The sequence below is a fragment of the Meleagris gallopavo genome, chromosome 1, assembly GCF_000146605.3.
Source record: "Meleagris gallopavo isolate NT-WF06-2002-E0010 breed Aviagen turkey brand Nicholas breeding stock chromosome 1, Turkey_5.1, whole genome shotgun sequence".
In the NCBI taxonomy this organism is placed as follows: Eukaryota; Metazoa; Chordata; class Aves; order Galliformes; family Phasianidae; genus Meleagris; species Meleagris gallopavo.
In genome coordinates this window covers 160,775,522-160,799,265 of record NC_015011.2, presented here as the reverse complement: position 1 = coordinate 160,799,265, position 23,744 = coordinate 160,775,522, and the positions used below count along the sequence as shown (strand labels likewise).

The following is a 23,744-nucleotide window of genomic DNA, read 5'->3' as shown; positions in this document are numbered from 1 at the left end:
TTTTTTTTAAATAATGTTTAAGTATGTATCTATATGTTAAGCTACATTCTGTAATTAATTGACTGTTCTATGAATCTCCTGTTTCAGGTGGTGTCACTGCTCTCTGTTGGGACCCAATACAGCGAGTTTTGTTCTCAGGCAGTTCTGACCATTCCATTATAATGTGGGATATCGGAGGAAGAAAGGGAACAGCCATCGAGCTGCAAGGACATAAGTACGTTCAAAGCCCTTCCTCCTACCCCATGTGGAAGCAAAAACAGCCCAGAGGTTACAGTCTTCACATGGCTTTAGCTTGTATGTGTGACTCCCCTTGGTCCTTACACAATGAGAATAAATGGCTTATAGTAAGTTTTTCAGCATCCAGACCATGGGCTGATGTGAAAGTCTGCAAAAGATAGTGAAAGAAAGCACAGTTACCTACAGTCCAGAGTGTGTTATGTGGGAGTCTGCACCTCAGTTGGAAAGGAGGGGTCCACAAATGAGAACAGCTGCAGGGAAAATTCCTTCTTTTTTAGGTGTCAGGTTATTTCTTTCCTTCCTTCCCCTAGAGGGAGCATCAGGCTTGGACAATTAGTCCTGTTTTGCTGCATGTTAACCATGTGTTTTCCATCTCACTTTACCTGCAGCCTGAAATATAAGGAATGTTCTTTACCCATATGTGCCTGCAGCATCTCCTTAATGCAAAGAGGCTTCATCTTTGCACATACAGACCTCACATTTGCGTAGTACAATAGATGCATTTGAAGAAGAGTGATCTTTTTCTGGACATTGAGTAAATTAGAGGTAGAGTGTCACTAGCTGTGATGACTTCCAAGCCTTTTAAATACTTACAACAGGTTTTTGGTGCATTGACAGAGCATATATGTGGGAATAGCATGCCAGGCTCAGATTTGAAGAGGCAAAATCCCATGGCTGTTTTGGTCTGACAGTATTTACAGCTTCTTATGTATTCATACATTTCTCTTGAGTGATGCTGCACTCTGCTGGACATTTTTGTTGGGCCACTGGGATTTCGGAGCGCTGCAGAGCTTTTGTGAAATCCCTAGATCATCCTCATACCCTAACACTGATGCTTGCTAATGCACCCCTGCTACATTTGTTACTATGGAAATTAGATCTTTTAGTATGAAGTTAGCATCTGGATCTTAATCCATAGCGTGGCTGTTGGCTGGCTCTGTATAGTATAGAGACCTGATGGCAGTGGGGACCAAGGAATGTCACTAAGAAATGGTGACATTAGAGTCAGCAGGTTGGGTTTAAGCTGTATTATTTTTCACATGCAGCTTTTTGTTTAAAAGAAGGAAAATAAACTGAATCTTGGGAAGGCTTAGAAACAATTTAACAATTCCTATATTATATTTATAATGCTTATTAGTGCTAAAAGAAAAGATTCAGTGGTTCTTCAGCGCTTCATGTCTAGATGTTGCAGAGATTTACCAAAACCAAGTGTTACTAACCTACTGAAGAGAATGGACCTTATTAAAGCCACATTTATGCACTCAGATGTGCTTTGGGAAAGCCCCTGAAGCTGCAGCTCTGTTTTGCCTTTCCAGCTCAACTCTCAGTTTCAGGAGCAGTGCAGCCAGTTATCAGAACAGGTCCTTGATTTTGTGGATGTTGTCCAAGTGAGCAGCGCTCTGGTTTTGGTTCCAACTGGACAGCAAAGGCTTACGATAAATACCAGAAGTGCATTGAGAATGGGAGAAAAAAACATGCAGGCAAATGAATGATTTACACTGCCCAGAGATGCTGTGGGTGCCCCATCCCTGGAGGCATTCAAGGCCAAGTTGGATGGAGCCCCGGGCAGCCTGAGCTGCTGGCTGGCACTGCCCGTGGCAGGGGGTTGGGACTGGTTGGGCTTTAAGGCCCCTTCCAACCCAAGCCATTCTATGATTCCATGGTCCTATGATTCTTTATTGTATGTTTTGTCCTTACTTTTGTGCTAGCTTTAAATGGTTGATTAGTAACTGTGTTGTTTCTTTTCCAGCGATAAAGTTCAGTCTCTCTCCTATGCTCACCACACTCGGCAGCTCATCTCTTGTGGTGCCGACGGGGGAATAGTTGTCTGGAACATGGATGTTGAGAGACAGGAGGTAGGGGCATGATTCTTGCTGATTCTGTCTGAAGCAGTCTTGGGAAGAAAGTGGCCTTTCTAACGTGTGTAACTTTCAATTAGAACAAGAACTTTTCAGACATTAAAAATGTTGTTGGATATGCTCCAGTTCTCATACAGCAATTATGCCATGCCTTTGATAATATGGTACAGGGGAAATTATCTGGCAGAAAATTGTGTATTAAGTAAGCTGCTAAATGGTTTCTGTCCTTTACGTTACTGCTCTGAAGGTGTCCTCTAAGAATGTGAGATGTTCTGCTTTATTTTTAAGGACATCATGAGAAATGCTGTCATTTCAGAGGTAAATGGATGGATTGATAATTATTGGAATTTTTGTTCAGAAAACAGAACTAGAAAGTTCTTTGTTATCTCTGGAAATGTGCAACCCAGTGTTGGTTTCCCATCTATTCTTGCTGAAAAGACATTTATTTATGGCTTCACTCTCACCTGCTACTACTGGGCCTTGCTACTCTTTGGAATTGGGTAGATGACAGCGTTGCTGATACAGACAGTAAGATTTCACTGACACGTTCCCAACCACCTTGGTGCTGTGTGGCCAACGGATGCAAACAAGTGCAAAATGTACCCCAAGTCTTTGTGCTGAGCCTCCGCTCAGCAATTTTGAAGACCTGACTCAGCAGGACAAGTGAGAGAATTGGGCTCCAGCCCTAGCCCTGAACAAATCCTGGTAAAATGAGTCACAGCGAATTTCTGCATGGGGGTAACAGCTGTTCCTAATGCTCTGCCCTATTTCTGTGGGAGGGCGCTGAGGCCCTGAATACCCCTGGTGGGTCAGTTGGGGCAAGGTTACTCCCAGCCAGTGTGTGGCTGTGGCTGGGAGAGATGCATCTGGAAACACACGTCTGGGTACATCCCTTTATGTCTTCCTTCTAGTGTGTGGTGGGGAAGACCACTGTAATTAAGATTAGAGAAAAGCAAGGAAGGATAAGGGCAGCAAGTTTTTCCCAGCTGCTTTTGGCAGCACAATCTGTAATCAGCTTTGCTGCTTCTCCATGAAGGTTTTGGTCTCCCCGGGTTGTGCATGTCTCCCTAGAGCAAGGAAAAAAGATAAGTGGAAAATTGGATTTAAAAACCTGCTCAAACAGACCTAAGCAGGAACTGAGCTACTCTTGCTCCCTTTTTTTTCTGTGAATTAGCATTCCATTTGGCTCTCTTTAATTGCTAATCTAATGGCCGATTATGTCATCAGCTCCAAAAGTGAAACAAAAGCAGAGTGGGTTTCTGCCTCCCAACAGATGTTTCCTTTTTGGTGCAGCCTGAACATCCAGAAATGGAAAACTTACTTATTGGCAGCCTTCAAAAGACTGCACTAAGGGTTAAGACTGGTTGGTTGCAAAACAGACAACAATAATGTGAGAAGACTGGTTAAAAAGTGGAGAGGAAGTATAATGAGCTACAGGAGGGCTTAGCAGCAGGTGCTGATGTGTGTGGTGCTCTCTGACTATGGCAATGTGGGCTCGTTTTTGTTATCCATAGCACAGTAGGGCAACCATTGTGTTAAACCACTTCCAAACATGAACCCTTGAGATGTGATTATCAAATACTTGGATGTTGGCTTTGCTATTTTTCCCCTTATGTAATTTTTGTTGTTGTTTTTTTTTTCCACTGGATGTGTGCTGTCTTCAGTTTGATATCAGGTTTTCCCACGTCTCTGCGATTGCACTGGAGTGAATTATGCCATTTTGTTGCTTGATTCCTTATTTTTATCTATTTTTAAAAAGCTGTAAGAAGAAAACATCTGAAAAATGCTGGAAGCTGTGTTTCTGTTTGACTACAAAGCAGTTCCTTGTCACAAGCAAAACATCTTCATGTGTAGTGTTCAGATGCAGATCTGTAGGCATTAATCTAAAAGACTGTTGTGGATAGAAAAGACAGGGATTTGCCCCTACAGTATGAACAGCATTCAAAGTAACTGACAGAACAAGCTGAAGCTCAGAGTTGCCTGAGTTTATTGCTGGGGGTAAAACTGCCATGGGATCTGAGGGTCTCCATCCTCCTTCCTTTATCTTTGTCTGGCTTTCATAGTATTTTTAATTCTCAGTCTCAGCTGCATTTCTTGCCTTTTTAAATTACAGTATGGAAGAAGCCAAATGCAGTTTATTAATGGGGCTTCCTCACTTTGAACTTTACTTGGTATTTGTTTAATCTTGCCCAGTTGGGGCTGGGTAGGAGCATGCTGAGGCAGTGTTGGGAGGGTTGTCCCTCTCGGGGGTTGGAACAGGCCTGCTCACCAATACCACTTTGGGCTGAACCCTTGTCCTTGGGGTCTAGTCCTGCTGGTGAGGTAAGAAGAGCAGAAGTCATCCCCCATCCAAGAACTCCTGCTAAGCCCAAATAGGACAGATGGATGGACAGACAGATGGAGAAGAGTCAAATAATAGAATCATAGAATTTTTGAGTTGGAACGGACCCTTAAAGGCCATCTGGTCCAACTCCCCACTGCACTGAACAGGGACACCTACAGCTCCATCAGGTGCTCAGAGCCCTGTCCAGCCTGACCTCAGGTGTCTGCAGGTATGGGGCATCCACTACCTTTCTGGGCAACCTGTGCCACTGCCTCACCACCCTTATTGTAAAAAACTTCTTTCTTATATCCAGTCTGAATTTCCCCATTTTCCCTTGTTGTATCACAAAAGACCCTACTAAAGAGTCTGTCCCCTTCCTTCTTACAGTTCCCCTTTAACACCGAAAGGCCGCTCTCAGCTCTCCCTGGAGCCTTCTGTTCTCCATGCTGAACAGCACCAGCTCTCACAGCCTCTCCTTGTAGAGGAGGTGTTCCATCCCTTCGATCATTTTGGTGGCCCTCTGCAAATGCAGGAACCACGACTCTTTTGGAGTCTCATGTCCAAAGCTGTGTTTCCTTAACTCTGTGGGGAGAAGCACTGAATGTCCACCAGCAAGGCACGTGTCAGGGGACCCAAGTGTAGGGTAGGAGGTCATTCGCTTCCTCCGCAAGCCCTCCAGCCATTTCAGGCATTTCCTGAGCTCCTTCAGTGTCTGGTGAGAGTGCTTCCCTGCAGGGAGTCCATCCTTGCTACTCTTCACAGCAAAACCTGGCTGCAGGAGGGAGAAAGGCCTTTAATATTTTCTTTATATTCTTTAAATCTTTTTACCCACTTCATCCACAGCATGAGTGCAAATCTGCGCATGGAATTAGGAAACAGAAAGCTTTCCTTTCGTCATCTGTATGTGAAAGCAGGGAAAAGAGGTGTTTTGGGTTTCAGGCTTCTTCAGAACTTCATCTTGCCTGCCTTGTCAGATTTGCAGCACAGATATCTCTAACAGCAAGAATGCCTCTTGGAGTAGCTTGGATACTGGAAGTACTAATTGCCTCCAGTGCAGATGGTTAATGCTGTCCAGATAAGACATTCATTTTTAGATACTTAATTCCAAACTTGAAGAGGCTGGGGAGGCTTATTTGTTCCAAGGTTCTTTTTATGGACTTATAATCAGACTCTGCTTCATGTGGTGGATGAGAAGTGTTCCTCCTGCATACTTTTACCTTGATCAGGTAAAATGATCAGTGGGGAGTTCTAATCAAGTTCAGCTGACCACATTACTGCACTCCATCACATCTTCCTTATCCTGTCCCTGGGTTGTGGTGGAAGTTGGTTTCTCATGTCCTCCACCTGTGTATGTGTGTGTTGCAGACCCCTGAGTGGCTGGACAGCGACTCCTGTCAAAAATGTGACCAGCCTTTCTTCTGGAACTTCAAGCAAATGTGGGACAGTAAGAAAATAGGCCTCAGGCAGGTTTGTATGGGTCCTTTGCTGTGTCAATATGATGCAATTAAACTCCTTCTCTCTCATAGTATGTTATGGTATCTTTTTTTCCTATAAAGGCTTGAGAACTTTCTCTTTGTTCTTCCAGCAATAATAGGATAGTGAGCTCCCCTCAATGATTCATGCTCATCAGAAGCAGAAGGTTTTTCTCTTTTTTTCTTTTTAATTTTGTCAGCCTGTCCCAATAGCAAATGTGTATCATAGAGTCTGAGCTGAGTAAATTGTTTTGGGACTGTCTGTAGCTTTAGCCATGTGGGATTTTGCTTATTGTCATCTGAATCTGTTGTAGAAAAAATTTGCAGCTAATTCTTGGAGATCGTGCTGGAACTAAAGCTGTTTTTAATGGGCTTGGGTAAACATCTGTAACTGTTTAAGCTGTGTTGGAAAAGGCTTACTGGTCTGCTTGGAATACTGCTGCACATCCCTACCCAACAGGAGGGGGCTGTGGATTGTAATCTTCTGGGAGAGGGGCATGAAAAGGCAGGGAAGGGTGACCTCGTGGGCCCTGAAACAGGTGCCTGGGTCACAGCTATGCTTCTCTTTCCCCTTTATTTAATACTTGTCACCACAGGGCCTGGCTGTCTTATGACAGGCGTGGCAGCCCTTTGGTCCTATGCAGTCAGTGTGTGAGAAAACAGAATACAGGTAGTATCAAAATGCAGGAACAGTGGTGCTGAGCAGTGGCTGAAAATGGCCAGCAGGGTTGAGTGAGATGATCAGGTGATGTGTATTTGTATTTAGACAGAGAGGCTGAGATGAGGCTCTGGAGTTATGCTGTACCAGTGTACACTGTTCTACTTTGAGCTGGACATACTTTAATACAATACCTATTGCTCACTGGGGGTGTAGTCCCCTACTGCCCTGAAGAGAGACTCGAAAGATGGACATGGCTAGGAGAAGGTGGGTGTACATGAAGATGACCATTTTCCTTCATCTCCCATTGGAAGAATAGCTTTCCTTTTTGCTGCAGCCTCAGCTGAGCCCTGCGAAAGTGAGATGGGAGAGCTAGGAGCAGAGCAGCGACTCGTCCCCAGGCTCATGACTGAAGATGTCCTTTCATGTGTTGTCTCCTACAGCATCACTGCCGCAAATGCGGGAAGGCCGTCTGCGGCAAGTGCAGCTCCAAGCGCTCCTCCATCCCGCTGATGGGGTTTGAGTTTGAAGTGAGGGTCTGCGATAGCTGCCACGAGTCCATAACGGATGAGGAGTAAGTGTGGGCACCGAGCAGCCTAGAGCTGGAGTGGGACAAAATGCCTGTAACTGGGAGGGCCTGGGTGGCCCGAGTGGCTGCAGGGCTGGGGAGGGAGCAGCCAGTGGGATGGTCCCTGGGTCCCATTAGCAGAAGAAGTCCCATCAGTGCCTAACAGATGAGTGCTTGCTTTAAATGCTTGTTTCCTTGATACCTGGCAGCCGTCTTTTTTGCTGATTTGGGATCTCTTTCTTCAAGGCGGGCGCCCACAGCTACTTTCCACGACAGTAAGCATAACATAGTTCATGTACACTTTGATGCCACTAGAGGATGGCTGCTGACCTCGGGGACAGACAAGGTTATTAAGGTAGGAGGGAGGAGATAGCTCTAGCTTCTGTACTTCATTTCTTCTTCTTCTCCCATGGGAATCCATGTATGTCCTAGCGACCCTCTTCCACACTGATCTCTCTCACACCAACTGATACGCTTCTGCCCAAAAAAGACCACAGAGATCTTGGTCTGTAAACCCAAAGGGATGGGGACGAGATTAGTCACGGCCAAGTCAGTGCTAACAGTGCCCTTTCCATAAAGAACACAAAACAGTTTTTTGGAGTGGCTTATGTAGTTTGTGAGGCCAGGTTAACAAAGGACCCGCAGATGTCAAAACTCCATGCAGAAAAGTAGTTAAAATAATAAGTGTGTAACAGGACTTCAGCAATTAAAAACAACAACAGTAGAATCATAGAATCATAGAATCACAGAATGACCTGGGTTGAAAAGGACCACAGTGATCATCTAGTTTCAACCCACTTGCTATGTACAGGGTTGTCAACCACCAGACCAGGCTGCCCAGAGCCACATCCAGCCTGGCCTTGAATGCTTCCAGGGGTGGGGCATCCACAGCCTCCTTGGGCAACGTGTTCTAGTGCATTACCACCCTCTGTGTGAAAAAGTTCCTCCAAATATCTAACCTAAACCTCCCCTGTCTCAGTTTGAGACCATTCCCCCTTGTCCCATCAATATCCACCCTCGTAAACAGTCATACCCCCTCCTGTTCATACACTCCCATCAAATATGGGAAGGCCACAATGAGGTCTCCCTGGAGCCTTATCTTCTCCAAGCTAAACAAGCCCAGTTCCCTCAACCTTTCTTCATAGGACAGGTGCTCCAGCCCTCTGATCATCTTAGTGGCCCTTCTCTGAACCTCTTCCAAGAGTTCCACTTCCTTCTTGTGCTGGGGGCCCCAGACTTGGATGCAAGAAAGATCTACCTTGTAATTGTGTTACAACTGCTAATCACACAAGTTAGCAATATGATATGGGTTTTTATAGCTTAAAACCAGATATTAACCTGGCTTATAAGGGGCCCATGTCGAGTGATATGAGTGTTGGAAAATGAAATTAAACTTTGGACCTGGTGCATCCCCCTCTGGGCACGTAGCCTCCCTTAAACAGAAATTAAAAAGTGCAAATTGGTTTTATATATTGTTATATTTCACCACTACTCACCATGTTATGATATGTTGTTGTATTAACAGCTGTGGGATATGACGCCGGTAGTGTCTTGATACATCAGTGGAACTTGAAGGGTGACATTTACAGAAGAAGCAGATTTCCTAACCCTAATCATTCTGCAGAAGATAAGTAATGCTGGGCGCATATGGCGGATGAGAAAGGAACTCGTGTTTACAACGATTTATGTCCTCTGCTTGATCAAGGTTGAACATTTGCACGAAGACTCTTTCCATTTATTCTCAAAATACACAAGAAGGTATTTTTTTAACTAACGGTTTGTACGATCTGACTTCAGTTGTCTTGAGTTTGTTTGGAGAATCCGTGTGCGGTGCAATTTTTAGTTTTTATACATCGTGATGTCAGGATACTTGCTGCTTTGTACCGAGGGTTCTTGGTTTGTGTCAGTTTCCAGTGTAAGGCAATCGGCTCTCCCCACCTGTGTGTTTGGGATGTTCCTGCTGACAGTGCTCGCTTCAGCAGAAGAGCTCCAGGCACGGCACTGCACCTTCTGTGGTCACATCACCAAGCATCTGATGGACTTGCAATTCCTAACAAGGGCTCTACTATCCTCTTATCCTAGCAGACATCATCTGGAGAGCATTTTGTTGTTTTGTTGTAGCTAAAGCATGGCTTCCTGCCACTTTCCTTGCTGCACCAGTTGCAAAACCCAGGGGCCAGGTTGCTTAGCAACTTATTTCTACAAAAGCTGAAATAGTTTTCCAGCTCAGAGCATTAGAAAGAGCACACGGACCTGCTTGGAGTCTGATGAGGCTGAGGAGGATTCAAATGAAATTATTGGCAACAACTTTCAGGAGTGTGCGCAGGGGAGTGGGGGAGCAGATCTAAAACTGATCTGGAGTTGAGAAGTCTGTTTTACCTCTACCTCTACCTTGTGCAGCAGCATTTCAGCATTTGTACCTGTCTGTGTTGTTGAAACATGAATTTGATTTTCCTGTTTTCCATACGTTTAGTCATATTTATTTTTTAAAATGCTGATGATGTTTTTATTAATTTCCTCTCTAGATCAGAAACTGATATTGCTGAACAACACTTATTGTCCTGTTGTCATATTTGGCGGTTTCTTTTAAGAATAAAGAAGTATTTAAAAAACCTAGATTGACCAAACTTGTCCTTTTAAAAGGAAAGTGTCAAGATGGAAAAACAAAAGTTTTGCTAGAACTGTCTTAAATGAAGAGTCATCTCTGGATTCCTCTAAATCCATTTTGCTTTTTAATACACTATTGGCAATGCTCTTGATCTGCAGGCTGAGTGTTTCCATATCTCCTATTGACACAGGGCTGCTGTTGGTCTTTGTGATGAAATACAGCAGTCAGCAGCACTCAGCCTTGCTCCCATTTTGCACTTTGCTTCTCCCCTCTCGGTGGGAGATTGTGGTGTTTACCACTATAAAGCACACTGATACACAGAGAAGAGCTGTACGCCTTCACTTGAGAGAGAATGCAAAAAAAAATAGAACTAAAAAGGTAAGTGCCATTCATAACATTAATCTGAGTCTGAGGAGCTGCCTCCATGAAGGTAAATTCTTCAGGGAAAATTCTTTTTTTTATACATCCTTAAATGGTGTTCAAGCATTCTGCAGCTGGTTGGTCTGAAATGATGCCACCCCGGCTTTCCTGGCTGTACAGCCTGTTGTTGGTTCCCCTTTGTGCAGCAATTTTTTTAAAGCACGTTTTCAAACGTATTTCACATCTCACTAAAAAGACTCACTTTCCTGTTTAAATGTTACTAATCTTTAAGCCCTCCTACTTTTTCTTTCCTGGAAGTTAGATGCTTGTTTCCTCTTGGAAGGCATGCAAGATGAGCGAGTCTACTGCCAGGATTTCATTCCAGCTGGAGAAGGTGTGTGAAACTTTGCTGGCCTGTGCTATTCCACATTACCCTGGTCTCTAGGCTTTCTGGCCAGACTTGCTCTGCTGCCACAGAGAGTAATTCACATGGTGGCAGAAACTTGGGAGCGCTCAAGTAATCTTAAATCAGCATTCAGCTCTGTTCCTGATGAGCCATAATGGCTGCAACAGGCCTGGGCCAACAGCATGAATTGTGCTTAACATCAGTGGAGCTCAGAAGTCTGCAAGCTGAGGATCTGCTCGGTGAATGCCCAGCCCTTCAGGACACATCTTATTCAAACAAAAGTGAGGAACTGACTCCAAAGATGCCCAAATTTTGGAGCAAGGTATGTTTTGAACTCCTGTAGTAAACTCTTGTCTCCATCTTCCCGAGGAGCTGTGGTTTCAGTGTTGCTTATGGATAGACATTAGGTATATGAACCCATTTTGCAAACCTTCCCTTGCTGTTTTTTTCTAAATAAACTACCTGGAGAGTTATTTGGGTTTAACTTAATGCCCTGTTACCTTGCAGCCCCAGGTCAGACTGGTCGTGACTTAGAAAATGATACAAGCTGAAAGAGAAGCTGGGGAAGAAAGAGAAGCATCTCTCTTTGCTTTTACCTTTAGAACTGTAATGTAGTGATGTGAAGGGAAAATAGGTGTGTTAACTCTAACGATAATTCTTTTTACCTATCTGTCAACAGTTTACGGGCTGGTTCAGCCCAGTTCCATGAAACAAGCAGCATTTTGTATTGTCTACCTATGCTTACCTTCCTGTTGCATGGCTAGCATAACCATATCCATTTATTTTGTCTTCTAGATCAGCAAGAAAAGGATCCCTATTGCCTGGTCCTTTTCTTTCAATTATAACTCAAATAACAAACGTGAGCTGTTTTTATTTATTGTATTACTGGGGGAGGGCTGTGTCTTTTGGTACAGATGTAAGCCACACACTTCGCCCACATGGACTCAAACAAAAAGCCTCTCTTCCCCAGGGCTGCTGAACTTCAGCAGCAAGCTTTTAGCACTATATCCTGCTGTGCCAAAGGGCATACAGACAATGCTGGCCTTCCCCTGCTCTTGATTTTAGAAAACTTGGTTTTCATTTCTCTCTTAGCTGGTGTTTCTGCAGGGGAAAAAGCTGTGCCCTTCAGAGAACCTACCCACCTGGTTTTAAATGGAGTGGAATCCGTAGTGTTCATGCAGGTGGTGAGGAAGGCATAGGTCGCACAAACAGCCACACAGGTGGCTGAAGGAAGGTAAACATGAACATTTGCCCTTATCTGGTGGGTGGCAGCCCTGCCCAGGGCAGCAGGGTTGGAACTGGATGATCTCTGAAAGTCCCTTCCAACCCAAACCATTCTATGGCTCTATGAGTCTATGAAAAGAACGTGGGCAGTGTGCAAGGATAGTACCGATGGTCCTTCTGGAGCAGGAGACTTAACACCAAGGTTAGAGATTTTGAAACAGGAGAGGGCGTAATAGGAGTAAAAGTCTGTCAGTCAGAATAACCCCAGATGGCGGCATTGGTGTCCTCATCTGCTCTCATTCCTGTCTGTTGCTACTACAGTGAAGCCCAGTTGACCTTCTGCCTTGTGGACGTGTGTGACTCCTGGCACAATGAAAGTGGCAACAGCTCTTCACCTGAGAGCGTGGCATGAATACGTCCTGTACTGTGGGAAGGAGAGATGCATTCCCTCTGCATGGCTTGGCTGCTTATAAGAAGATGGATGGCCAGACACACAAAAAGGATTGTACATGATCCAAAAAAACGGAAAAAGAAAAGTTTATGCCTGCTGAGGGTGTCACAGTTGGAGAGGAATAAGCAACTTCTCCCTCAGCTGTATCTAGAGCTCGGCCAGTACAAGAGAGACGTGGATGTACTGGAGAGAGTTCAGCAAAGGGCCATAAGGATCATGAAGGGCCTGAAGCACCTCTCCTGTGAGCAGAGGCTGAGAGAGCTGGGGCTGCTCAGCTGGAGAAGAGGAGGAGACTCAGGGGCATCTCATCAATGTCCATAAATCTCGGAAGGGAGGGTGCCAGAAGCCAGAGCCAGGCTCTGTCAGTGGTGCCCAGTGCCAGGACCAGAGGCCATGGGCACAAACTGGAGCACAGGTTGTTCTCTGAACACCAGGAGCCCTTCTGTGCTGTGCAGTGACAGAGCACTGGCACAGGCTGCCCAGAGGCTGTGGGGTCTCCTCCTTGGGGATCTCCCAGAGCTGCCTGGACGTGGCCCAGGGCACCCTGCTATGGGTGTCCCTGCTGGGGTGGGGGATGGAGCAGAGGGACCCAGAGGGCCCTGTCAGCCTCAGCTGTGCTGTGCTTCTGTAATTAAAAGTCCACTTAACATCTTCACTTACTACATGGCTTAGAAAAATACTGGGGCTACTAAGAAGTTAAAAAATGTAGCATGTCTTTTTGCTATTGACAAAAGAATTTGTGTTCAAAACAACCAAAATTCTGTTGTCTAGTCCATAGGAGGTAGTTCTGCAGTGAGTGGCTTTGCAGGTGCCTGTCCTTTCCAGGGGGCCTCACTGAGCAAATATGATGTTTTCAATCTGTGTCTAAAACCGTTTCCATATGTGATGACAGTACAGAGCAGTAAGAACAGACCTGAACCTCTTTCAAGATGCATTAACATGCTGAGTCCCTTTAGCATTGATCTTTTGTGAGGAAGAACAGAATCTCCTCTTCAAAATCTCACATGAAATTTGGCAGGAAATCTTTGCCCCTCAACATAAACAAACAAAACCAGACGTTCTGAGATTTCAGTTTCAGCAGTTAACTTTGTGTGCTTACATGTGACTTTTCCATACATTTTCTCGGTTTGTAGGAATTTTGTGACTTGTCTTTGGCCATCTCTGAAACATTTGCTGCTGGACAACACTGTGCTGCTAAGAACAGAAAAAAGTTGAGTTCAAGGACATTCCAGTTTCAGACAAGGGGACATTGAACTCGAAACAAACTGAAAACAAGAGAGCCCAGTCTGCCACCAAAATGTTTGCAAATATACATATAAAATTAAATGGAAACATCAGAACTGTGCAAAGCTGAACTACCCTCTGTCCTAGCACTACCAGTTTACCACAGCCCACATCAGGATCCAGAAGCCAGTGATGAGGTGTGAGATTGAGCCTATGAAGATCTCCCTTTCTTGTCCTTTGTTTTAGTGTTCATTAGCCTCAATTTTCTGGAGCTTTGCACAATTTTTCCATCCCTGCTTACTCAATGAGGCATCATTGCAGATGCCAACTAAGTACAAACGGGTTATAACTGGGCAGGGCTTCCCTGGGATGTGAAGGACCCATTAGCACCTCTTCTTTATCCTGTCACAAGCAGTGTGGCTGCCACCACCAATCAATCATTGAAGTTTCAGCAACAATGAGTACATGAACTTGATTTAACTTTAGTAATTGCAACCACTTTCTTGTAGCTTTCACCACTGTTTTTGATGTTGAGTAAAAGCTGTTTCCCCTTCGCCCACTCAGCCTGGAGTTTGTACCGCACTGAAGGACATGGTTTGCAGGCATGCTGGGATGGGCTGATGGTTGGACTCAGTGATCTTAGAGGTCTTTTCCAACCTTAATAATTCCGTGATCAGATCAGAACCGTGTGAAGTTCACTGTCTTTCAGAATCTGGGGACTTTGCAGGGAAAATCTTCCTGACTTTTGTTGGGTTCACTGTTTCCAGGAGCATTGCTCAACAATGTGACCATCTTTTCCTGCTAATTGTCTTGTAACAATCCCCACTTCTGTTCCTTTACACATCTAACCATCATCAACTGAATAAATAGTGCCAGTTGACTGGGGTATTTCCATCAGTTCCTGGCTGTTTTCCTTCTCAATGCCTGTGTTGATTTGTAACAAGAAATTCAGGTTGCTGAGTTTCACCAGTCTCATTCATCTGCCTGGTCAGGTGACTGGCACAGAACTGACAACTGTCCCATGAGCAAACAGTGTCACTTCTTTTCAGTGTACCAACCCAGCAGTGTCAGCAGGCTGGCTGGGTAGTGAGCTAACTGTCCAATTTTCTGCCTCATCCCATAGCTTCCTTTTTGCCTTTCCAGTTCTAAGGGCTTCCGAACTGTGGATTCTCAACTCCTGCAGTATCTGAAAGCAATGGGAAAATGACCAAGAAGATTTTTGCAAGGAAAACCTCACCTCTTGGCAGCTCGCTGCAGTCTCTACTGGCTCTCATTTTACCTCTCCCACTCCTCCAGCACTTCATCTGTGGGTACTGCTGCCGTTGCTGGCACAGCAAGTGCTCAGGCTGAAAACTCTTTGACCAGGCTGTGCCTCTTGGTAGGCTGCACGTTAGATTCTGCCTTGACAGAGAGCAAGAGCCATTGGGTGGACGTTGATCAGCCCTGATTTAGTATAAGTAGTGTCTGGTGTCATCAGAAGGCATTCCTTTTGTAGGGAGCGTGACAGAGCAGCACGCACAGTGAATGGAAGAACATGGGTAGAAAGAAAGTGTGGATTAAACTATTTCATAGCTGTCCTCCTCCACTGAAGTCAATGGCCATTAGGTTGTCATCTGAAACTGACCTATTTGGCAATCGCACTGTGCACTCACTAGCTAAACATTAGTGAAAACTAGTACTTCTTCTAATATTAGGCTTTCAAAAAATGCTCTAGCATTCCAAAGATACAGTAGTTGACTGAATTGAAAATGGAAATGTCTGGCCCAGGACTGTGTTCCACCAAATAAGTTCTTTACATTGAAGTTTTTTTAAGAGTTTACACTAAACTCTATAGAAAAACTCTTGCCTTTGAGCCCAAGTATGGCATATTCAACATCACACCTGGATCCTATAGAGCAGGTGTGCATCACAGTCCTTAACGTGCACTGCTTAGCAGGAATTTGGACAGCCTTCTATTTCTGATAGTCTGTCACTGGATGCCATTTTACTCTTGCCCCTAGGATTTGTATAGGTGATACTAAATGTATTTGCTTAGATGCAGGTACAATTTATGCCGACTACATTAACACAAAGCATCTCACTGGCTTTACAGCTTTGTACCTCATTTGTTCTTGTGGTAAAGGGTGAAATAAAGCTTAACTGGGGACATAACAGCAGTACTGTGGGAAGCTCCAGATTTGGTTTCTAATTGCTGACCTGTATTTAATGTTATTTAATATTCTAAGGGCTCTTAAACCACAATATCTGTGTCTTTTTTCACATTATAACCAAACTTTGATTAAAGCAGTTTTATGGCTTTATTTCCACTGTAAGCAGTGACTATAACGAAAAATACAGGATATATTAATAAACTAGTAAAGAATGTGCATTTAATATATGTTAAAGAGCACTTTGGGTTATTTTATGAACTATTTAAGTATCGTTAAGTCATTAAACTTTTCTTCTGCAGAGCTCTGAAGCAACTTGACTTAAGCACTCAAGTATATATTGTTTTTATTAGCTTTGCAGCTACTAGACTGAGAAATGCAGTTACTACTTAAGCCTTTCAGTCAGGCTTTTGTTTTCAATAGCTGTAGTTCATAGAATCACAGAATGGCTTGGGTTAGAAGGGACCTTAAAGCCCAGCCAGTCCCATCCCCCTGCTGTGCGCAGGGCTGTCAGCCAGCAGCTCAGGCTGCCCAGGGCCCTGTGAACCTGGCCTGCCCAGAGAAGCTGTGGGTGCCTCATCCCTGGAGGCACTCGAGGCCAGGTTGGATGGAGCCGTGGGCAGCCTTAGCTGCTGGCTGGCACTGCCCATGAGAGGGGGTTGGGACTGGATGGGCTTTAAGGTCGCTTCCAACGTAAGCCATTCTGTAATTCTATGATTATGTCTTCAAAAAATGCTGTCATTCCAAAGATACAGTAATTGACTGAATTGAAAATGGAAATGTCTGATCCAGGACTGTGTTCCACCAATTTTTGTGAAATTCAATTATGTGAAGTGAACATAACGTGTTCCGTGCCCATCAGCATGGTCTTTAGCTACAGACATCGTAGAGAGCTCCAAAGAACACCTGTGATATTTTTATTTCTAGTTCTTTTGACGTATCACACTGATCCACAGTGATGTTTAGAAACAGTAGTGTAGTTTTTTGGAGTTTTGGATGCAGTTTGCCAGCAAGCACAATTGGCTCAGGACAAAAACATGTCACCGCGATTGCTGATAACAATCTTGGCTTTGCAGTACATTTGTAGTATAAAAGATAAAGATATTCCCACTAGAATGTCTTTGTTATGAGCTGGTTATCTTCACAGTCATTAGAAAGATGCAGAAATGTAATGGTTTCTTACACTAGATCCATTAAATCACTGTAAAGGAGCTTGTTTTCTCTCTACTGATTTAGAGCGAAAAATCCAATGAGTAATTCTGCAGATCAGGTAAGGCAAATTCTACCTTCTGTGTCTACAAATAAAACAGTTCCAGGCAAAATTCTCTTATCAGGAGATGGAGTTCTCCTCTAAAGCCTGTGCCTCCCCATTTTTCCCTTCCCTTCGTATTCCATTCGTTATGATAAAGCAATTCCCCAATCTTTCACAGAAATGGCAAGCACGTACAGCTTAGCATGCTGTTTGTTTTCCTGCCTAGAGTCATGGAGCCATTTCTCTGCTTCCTGAAGGTGAAGGATCCAACTATGTCTGGGTGTGGAATGTGTTAAAGCCTCCTACTTCATAGTGTCTTGACATAAACAGGATAATATTCAGTCCTGGCTCCATAAAGTAATGTGGAAAGCATTTGGCAGCGTTCCTAAATTCCTGCTGTTTAAACATGAAGAAGCAGATCATTTCTGCATACCAGCACTGATTTATAGAAACTGAAGGCTGTGAAGAATCCTCCCATTTAAACTAAGCAAGCGATGCAAGAGTTTCTGCATTCCCAGTAACACATTTGAGCCTAGTCATCTTCATACGCTGAAGGAAGCAACCGCCCTGTCAAATACAGTGTTTAAATATCATTTGAAACTTTAACCATTTACTTCCTGAAGACTTCTGAAGGTACACTCCTCTGCATTTCTCTGTGTGCTACGTCCTTCAGAAGATTTTGGTTAACTTCACAAAGTTTGGACCTATCACTTGGATTTTATTTTAATGCCTCACAAATTTTCTGTCCAATTCAAAGACTACATCCTTACTGTGTCTTGAGACAGTACATGCATCCTCACAGTGGGCGAGACTCTCAGGAACAGAACAAATTTGCAGGGACCACCATTACCGCCAGTGAGCACATCTGAATAACAATTTATTTTTAACAGGCCTGTGATATCCTACCTCTCCTCCGCTGAAGGTACACTACAGCACTGTTAGTGTGTAATTAAAAGCTTTGTGGTTACGCTGCATGAGCAGTGATGCTAAGATCATAGAATCACAGGATTTTTTGAGTTGGGAGGGACCCCTAAAGGCCATCTGGTGCAACTCCCCTGCAACAAACCGGGACACCTACAGCTCCATCAGGTGCTCAGAGCCCATCCAGCCTGACCTTGGGTGTCTCCAGGGATGGGGCATCCACCACCTCTCTGGTCATCCTGTTTCAGTGCCTCACCACTGTAAAAAGATTGTAAAAAAATTCTTCCTTGTGTCCAATCTAAACCTCCTCTCTTTTAGTTTGAAACCGTTTCCCCTTGTCCTGTCACAGCAGACCCTGCTAAAGAGTCTGTTCCCTTCCTTCTTACAGCCCCCCTTTAGGTACTGAAAGGCTGCTTTCAGGTCTCCCCGGCACCTCTCCTCCAGGCCGAACAGCTCCAACTCCCTCAACCTGTTCTCACAGGAGAGGTGATCATTTTTGGTGCCCTCCTCTGGACACACTCCAACAGGTCCACGTCTCTCCTGTGCTGAGAATTCCATATCTGGATGCAGTACTCCAGGTGAGGCCTCACAGAGCAGAGCAGAAAGGCAGGATCACCTCTCTCGCCCTGCCAGCCACATTGCTTTGGAAGGATATGGTTGATTTTTTGGGCTGCGAGGGTCCATTACTGGTTCATGTCCAGCTTCCCATCCACCAGTTCCCTCAGGTCCCTTGCGGCGGTGCTCCATCCTTACATCCACCAGTTTGCACGGATAGCAGAGGTTACCACAACCCAGGTGCAAGACCTTGCATATGGATTTATTGAACCTCAGGACGTTCTCCTGGGCCCACTGCTCGAGCTGGTCTAGGTCTCTCTCAATGGCATCCTGTTCCCCAGGTGTATCAACTGCACCAGACAGCTTGGCATCATCTGCAAACTTGCTGAGGGTGCACTCGATCCCACTGTTGATTAATTAAGATGTTAAAGAGCACTGGTCCCAGTACTGACCCCTGAGGAACACACTTGTAACCGATCTCTATCTGCACATCAATGCATAGATCACTCTCAAGGTACGATCCCAGTTCCTTGTCCACTGAGCCGTCCACCCATCAAATCCGTACCTTTCCACTTTGGAGACAAGAATGTGATAGGGGACTGTCTCTTTCCAATTTGGAGAGAAAGCTGTTATGGGGGACTGTGGCCTTACTGAAGTCCACATAGATGACATCAGTGGCTCTTTCCTTGTCTGCTGACGCAGTTACGGCATCATAAAAAGCAACAAAGTTGGTCAGGCAGGACCTGCCCTTGGTGAAGCCATGCTGGTTATCCCATATCGCGTCCTTCTCTTCCATGTGCCTTAGCATATTTTCCAGGAAGATCTGGTCCATGATCTTCAGCAGCACTGAGGGGATCCTGGAGAAATGGATTTAAACTTCTGGGAGAGTTCCTCCAGCATCTCCATTAGCTTCTCCTCATCCCCTGGTGGGCTGTGGGTCCTTGCTAAAGGTAGGTGTGTAGGGACTGGTTGCCTGTCTGGAAGAAAGAAAGAAAAAATCTTAATAGGTATATTTATCTACCTCTTCAAGCACAAAAGAAATTTTTCAGCTATGCTCTATGTTAGTTATGTACATCTTCCAAACCAGAAATTAATTTCATTTGTTTCCTGGACGCAGAATAATTGCCCTTTCACACAATATGACTCAGTGTGGTGAGTGAGATCTCATTTGCAAATGGATAAAGGAAGGCCTTACTGTGGGGTTTACGCCTGCTCTCAGTCACTAGTTTAACTCCTGTTAGACAAGGAGCTTGTGACTGTTCTTAAAGGTAGAAGTTGCATTTTCTGCATCAGAAAGGGTTTTTCACTGTCTCCTGGATAATGCTTCTAGTGCTACACAAATTTCTCAATTGGGACTTTGTAGTTTGGATTACTTTCTACCTTTAAAAGCTTACTTTCATCCTTAAAAATAAATGGATAAATTCTACATGCTAAAGAACTTCTGCTAATTACTCAACTGCCACAAGTACCCACAATAAAGATGTCTGACCAAACTTGTTCAGTGTGATACTTTGTCTGGCTTTCCATATCTTGTTCTCCTCACTCACTCTGTAAATGCAGCTGTACCACTGTGGATTTGAAGGGATTTTTTCTCTCGAAAAGCATGATATCTGGAGCTGAGGAACCTTATGGAAGTGCTCTTAGATGTCTATGAAACAACTGTGAGAGCACAGTGCAGCACCGTTACTTTACTTATGAAGTCCAAGTTCTGCATTAACCAGCTGAGACTAGAGAATAATCTCTTCCAACAGTGGGCAGCAGATTTCTCTGAAAACCTATCAAGCTTCTCAGGGGAGCAGAGATGTTTGATCTCCTTAGAGCAAATGTTGTAACTGGCTGCACACACCGCATAACCTCTGCTGAGGGAAATGCAAGGAGAGAGAAACAGGCAGAGGAACATTCCTTTCTCTGTCACTGAACATGGACTGCTTCCTAAGTGATGGGGGTGCTTCAAGAAGTCTGTGCTAAAGTTTGGGAACTATGTGTGAAAGCTGAGCTCAGTATAGCAGAAAGGATGCTTCCAGACTTCGACAGCAGGACCCTGTCAGACATTTTTTATTTATTTTGGCAGATGCAGAGAATTCTGGTTGTAGGAGTCATGTACTTACCTTTTTTTTTTTTCTCGGGAAAAGAAATGCTGGCTCTAGTTTGCGCTCAGGGGGAACAGAATAAAAGGGAACAGAGGAAATGGGGGGAAGGTGTTACTGACTCAGGAAATGGCTGTCTAGGACCAGAAGAGAAAGGTCTGTACTGACTCCAGCACATTAAACCTTTTACTGAAGGATCCAAAGACCTTACACTCTAACCTGTGGCTCCCACAGGGCACTGACGAGAGAAAAAACTGTCTGACTTCATCTCTACGCAGTAAGCACACGACACAAAAATTCCCTTGCAACTTAAGAGCAGACATGGCAAAGTTCTCAGAAGTCACTACCTACAGCTGAAAAGCCAAGGCATGTTTCCTGTTTACTAAGGCCAGAGTTAGACCAAAGCCAAAAGCAAGAGACTGTTGGAATAATGATCCAGAGCAAAAAGAACTGAGCAGAAGTCAGGACCAGCAGGAGGTGACAGGAATACAAAAAAAGGCAATTCTGGTGCTATAGAGAGGAATGACCAGTTGGGAGGTGTCATTTCTGCATGCACCACATGAAGACATGGAAAAGGTCAGGTTAAGTATACCAACCCGGTGCGATGCCTGGGAGGGAACAGAAAGGACAAAGTGAACCCAGCTCGAAAAGCCCAAACTTTCTGCATGCTCCAACTAGAAACTCCAGTGAATTGGGATTTGACATCCAGCACGCAGTGTGGGGTGCCTGTAAGCAATTATCCCAAGCTTTGCCTTCCTCCTAGCGGACTGAGCTGCATCACCGCTAAGACATCTATGCTTCCAGCTGCTTCCACTCAGGTGCCTGCCACCTGTCTGAGAGAAGAGGCTCTGGCCTATTTCTTTCATTTAAATTCACTATGCTAGTAATGCCAAAAAAAGCCACTGTGTTCTTGGCTTCAGAGAAAGGGGGAGTTGGCAGTTTCACATGAGCATGGAGAGGTAGGAAGGAAGAGCCTGTCAAAGCACAGCCAACCCTCAGCGCTCTGTGAGAGGGCCGCTACTTTCCCAGCATCATAAAAGATGCAGTTTTGGCTGCTGTGATTTACCTTCACTTGACAGAGTTCTGCAAACAGCCATCTTCACTTAAAACCAAGAAAACCTCCCTAAGGAAATGCTCTGAAGTTTTCTGAGCTGATTTAGAAGACAAAAGCAGGAACACAACAGCTTAACAGTCTTTCACTGGACTTTCTCTTTACTTTCTTAAGAGCTCACTTAAACTTTTAGTCTTGGGATAACTTTGAGAAACACTTTACTTGTTGAAAATCAGCTGCCTGGTCCAGTCTCCATCCCCTTCCAGGCCAGATTAAGATCCTGCAATTGCAGGCAGTCTCCATTGATGCGCAATGACCGACTCTTACCTTGGAAGAAGAGGCCGCTGGGTAACTTTGCTGCCTCAGATGATACAGCCAACCACACCACAGTGTCAGCTCCCTGGGCCTCTGTGCGCAGGCTGTTCTTCATCTTCTGATAGAAGTCTGGCATCGACGACCTCACAGCTAGAGAGAACAACGGGGTGGTGGGCTACCATGCAAGGCTTTTATGATTAAAAAAAAATTATGCTTAAAATTGCCATTGTGAGTGTACAATGAAGGGAAGGCTTCTCAAAAATAATGAAAGGAAAGTATTTCTCCATAGCCAGGCACACGGTGACCACGGTGGAACAGCGTTAAGCTGCCAGATGATCAAGCAGTTGCTTGTTTGGATCAAACTGCACTAAGAAAATTAACAGGAGGTGAGAATAGGATCAGTGAGAGGTTTCTGATTCAATTCCAAAGAAGTTAAACATGGGGGAAATAGAAATACCAAATAAAAAGGTATTCTGATAGATTTTAATTCTTATTTTCACATCCGTTTTAGGAAATCAATTGCAGCACAGTATTTCAAAATTTTATGGTGAAACTAACAACATATTCAGTGTTTAAACACTGGATTATTTATATTTTATATAACAGATGATGATTGAAGGCCCGTCCCCTGCAGCTGTTTATTTTTAGGGGATTGGATAGCCTTGAACTTTATGGTGGCATAACATTAAAGATCATTAGGTTTGGGAACACACCAACGATGTGCAAAATAAATATGTTTTAAAGAAAAAGTAACACTAAGATTTGGACAGATTAATTTTCAAGCATGAAGTAGATGGGTTTAAATGTTTCGATTGTAAGAAACAAATTTGGAAAACTATGTCCCCAGGAAAAAAAATAAAAATCAGATATTGGATTGTTAGTCTGCAGCCCAAGCTGGGGTGTGAGGGGCTGGGAACATATTGCAGAACACAAGCCGCATGCTGGCCCTCCTGCTGAGCCAGGCAGTAACGAACAGCTGCAGCTCAGACAGAGCTGTCTAGCCAAGCACACCGCTTCTCCATGACTATAAATGTTTAGAGGAAGAGCAGAGGAACAAGGCATGCACATGATGCATGCTCGTTTTTCCTGTACATCCTTGAAGGCTTACAACATCTGCACAGTGGTGCTCGCAGAGGCAGAAGCTGTCTCTATGTGTTTAATAGTCCTGTTACAAATGTAATTTAGAGGTTAGCTTCAAGCACTGGCGCTCTTCTGTGCATTTGCATAGGGCTGGAATCATTTGCAGCCCTTTATTATTCTCCAGCTCCATGTAGATAGCAGACATTGTGCAGGATAGGACTACCAAGGGAGTACAAAACTACTCTAAGCACCAGTCCAGAGACAAGACATGACTGCACCTGCTAGAGCAATTTAGCAGAAAGTCTCTCTTCTGTTTGCTTTTAGACTAGTCTAGAAAAAAAAGGGAGTTTGAGTGTCAAGCAGATGATACCTGGAGTGTCTGCCCAGCCCGGGTGCATAACAGAGAAATGGATGCTTCTGTGAGTTTTTGCCCATTGTTCTGTCAAGACAACTTGCTGCCTCTAGAATAGAGCAAGAACAGCCAGATTAGAATCAAGTCTGACATCCTGTCCACAGTGTTTGTTCCCAGGGAAATAAACTATACCAAATGTGCTATTTCAGAGCATTTATGTATGGCAGAAATATATCCTTGCTCACCCAGACTGGGCTTAGTGGGTAATTTTGGCAGAGACCATCATGATCACCATCATGATCACCATCATGATCACCATACCCACAAGCTTATTTTTAAAGGGGCTACACTGCTTTTACTCACCATTTCTACATGCTGCAGAGTGCAAGAACCAAGCAAACAGAAAGAGATTGTCAGCTAAAGACAGTGTCCCCTACTGAGACTTAAATCAAACCAAATTAAAGTCACGCTCCCCCTGCCAAGGTGATATGCACCAAAAGTGCATGACATCAACAGATTATTGCCTGTGCATCTCTGAACAGGTTGGATGCAGTGGGAAAGCCACAGTGAACTCTGTGTGTGTGTGTGTCTGTG

At 44.4% G+C, this 23,744-nt stretch overlaps 2 protein-coding genes across 5 annotated transcripts in view; one reads left to right on the top strand and one right to left on the bottom strand.

Annotated features, from left to right (window-relative positions):
• WDFY2 (WD repeat and FYVE domain containing 2) overlaps window positions 1–10,780 on the top strand; it is a 66,569-nt gene extending 55,789 nt beyond the window's left edge. For 2 of the 3 annotated variants that reach the window (XM_010728781.3, XM_010728780.3), the window contains 6 exons: window positions 88–214; window positions 1,988–2,093; window positions 5,785–5,886; window positions 6,993–7,123; window positions 7,364–7,472; window positions 8,643–10,780. In XM_010728781.3, the coding sequence (XP_010727083.1) occupies window positions 88–214; window positions 1,988–2,093; window positions 5,785–5,886; window positions 6,993–7,123; window positions 7,364–7,472; window positions 8,643–8,672 (605 nt within the window). In that variant the 3' untranslated portion in view covers window positions 8,673–10,780. The remainder of the gene's footprint in view (window positions 1–87; window positions 215–1,987; window positions 2,094–5,784; window positions 5,887–6,992; window positions 7,124–7,363; window positions 7,473–8,642) is intronic. The other variant, XR_002110939.2, reaches the window with a different exon arrangement.
• A 7,250-nt stretch (window positions 10,781–18,030) lies between these two features.
• DHRS12 (dehydrogenase/reductase 12) overlaps window positions 18,031–23,744 on the bottom strand; it is a 31,012-nt gene continuing 25,298 nt past the window's right edge. For both annotated transcript variants that reach the window (XM_019612128.2, XM_010728779.3), the window contains exons 8-10: window positions 23,169–23,259; window positions 21,731–21,868; window positions 18,031–19,242 (exon numbers count right to left, since the gene is read on the bottom strand). In XM_019612128.2, coding sequence (XP_019467673.1) covers window positions 19,103–19,242; window positions 21,731–21,868; window positions 23,169–23,259 — 369 coding nt within the window. In that variant the 3' untranslated portion in view covers window positions 18,031–19,102. The remainder of the gene's footprint in view (window positions 19,243–21,730; window positions 21,869–23,168; window positions 23,260–23,744) is intronic.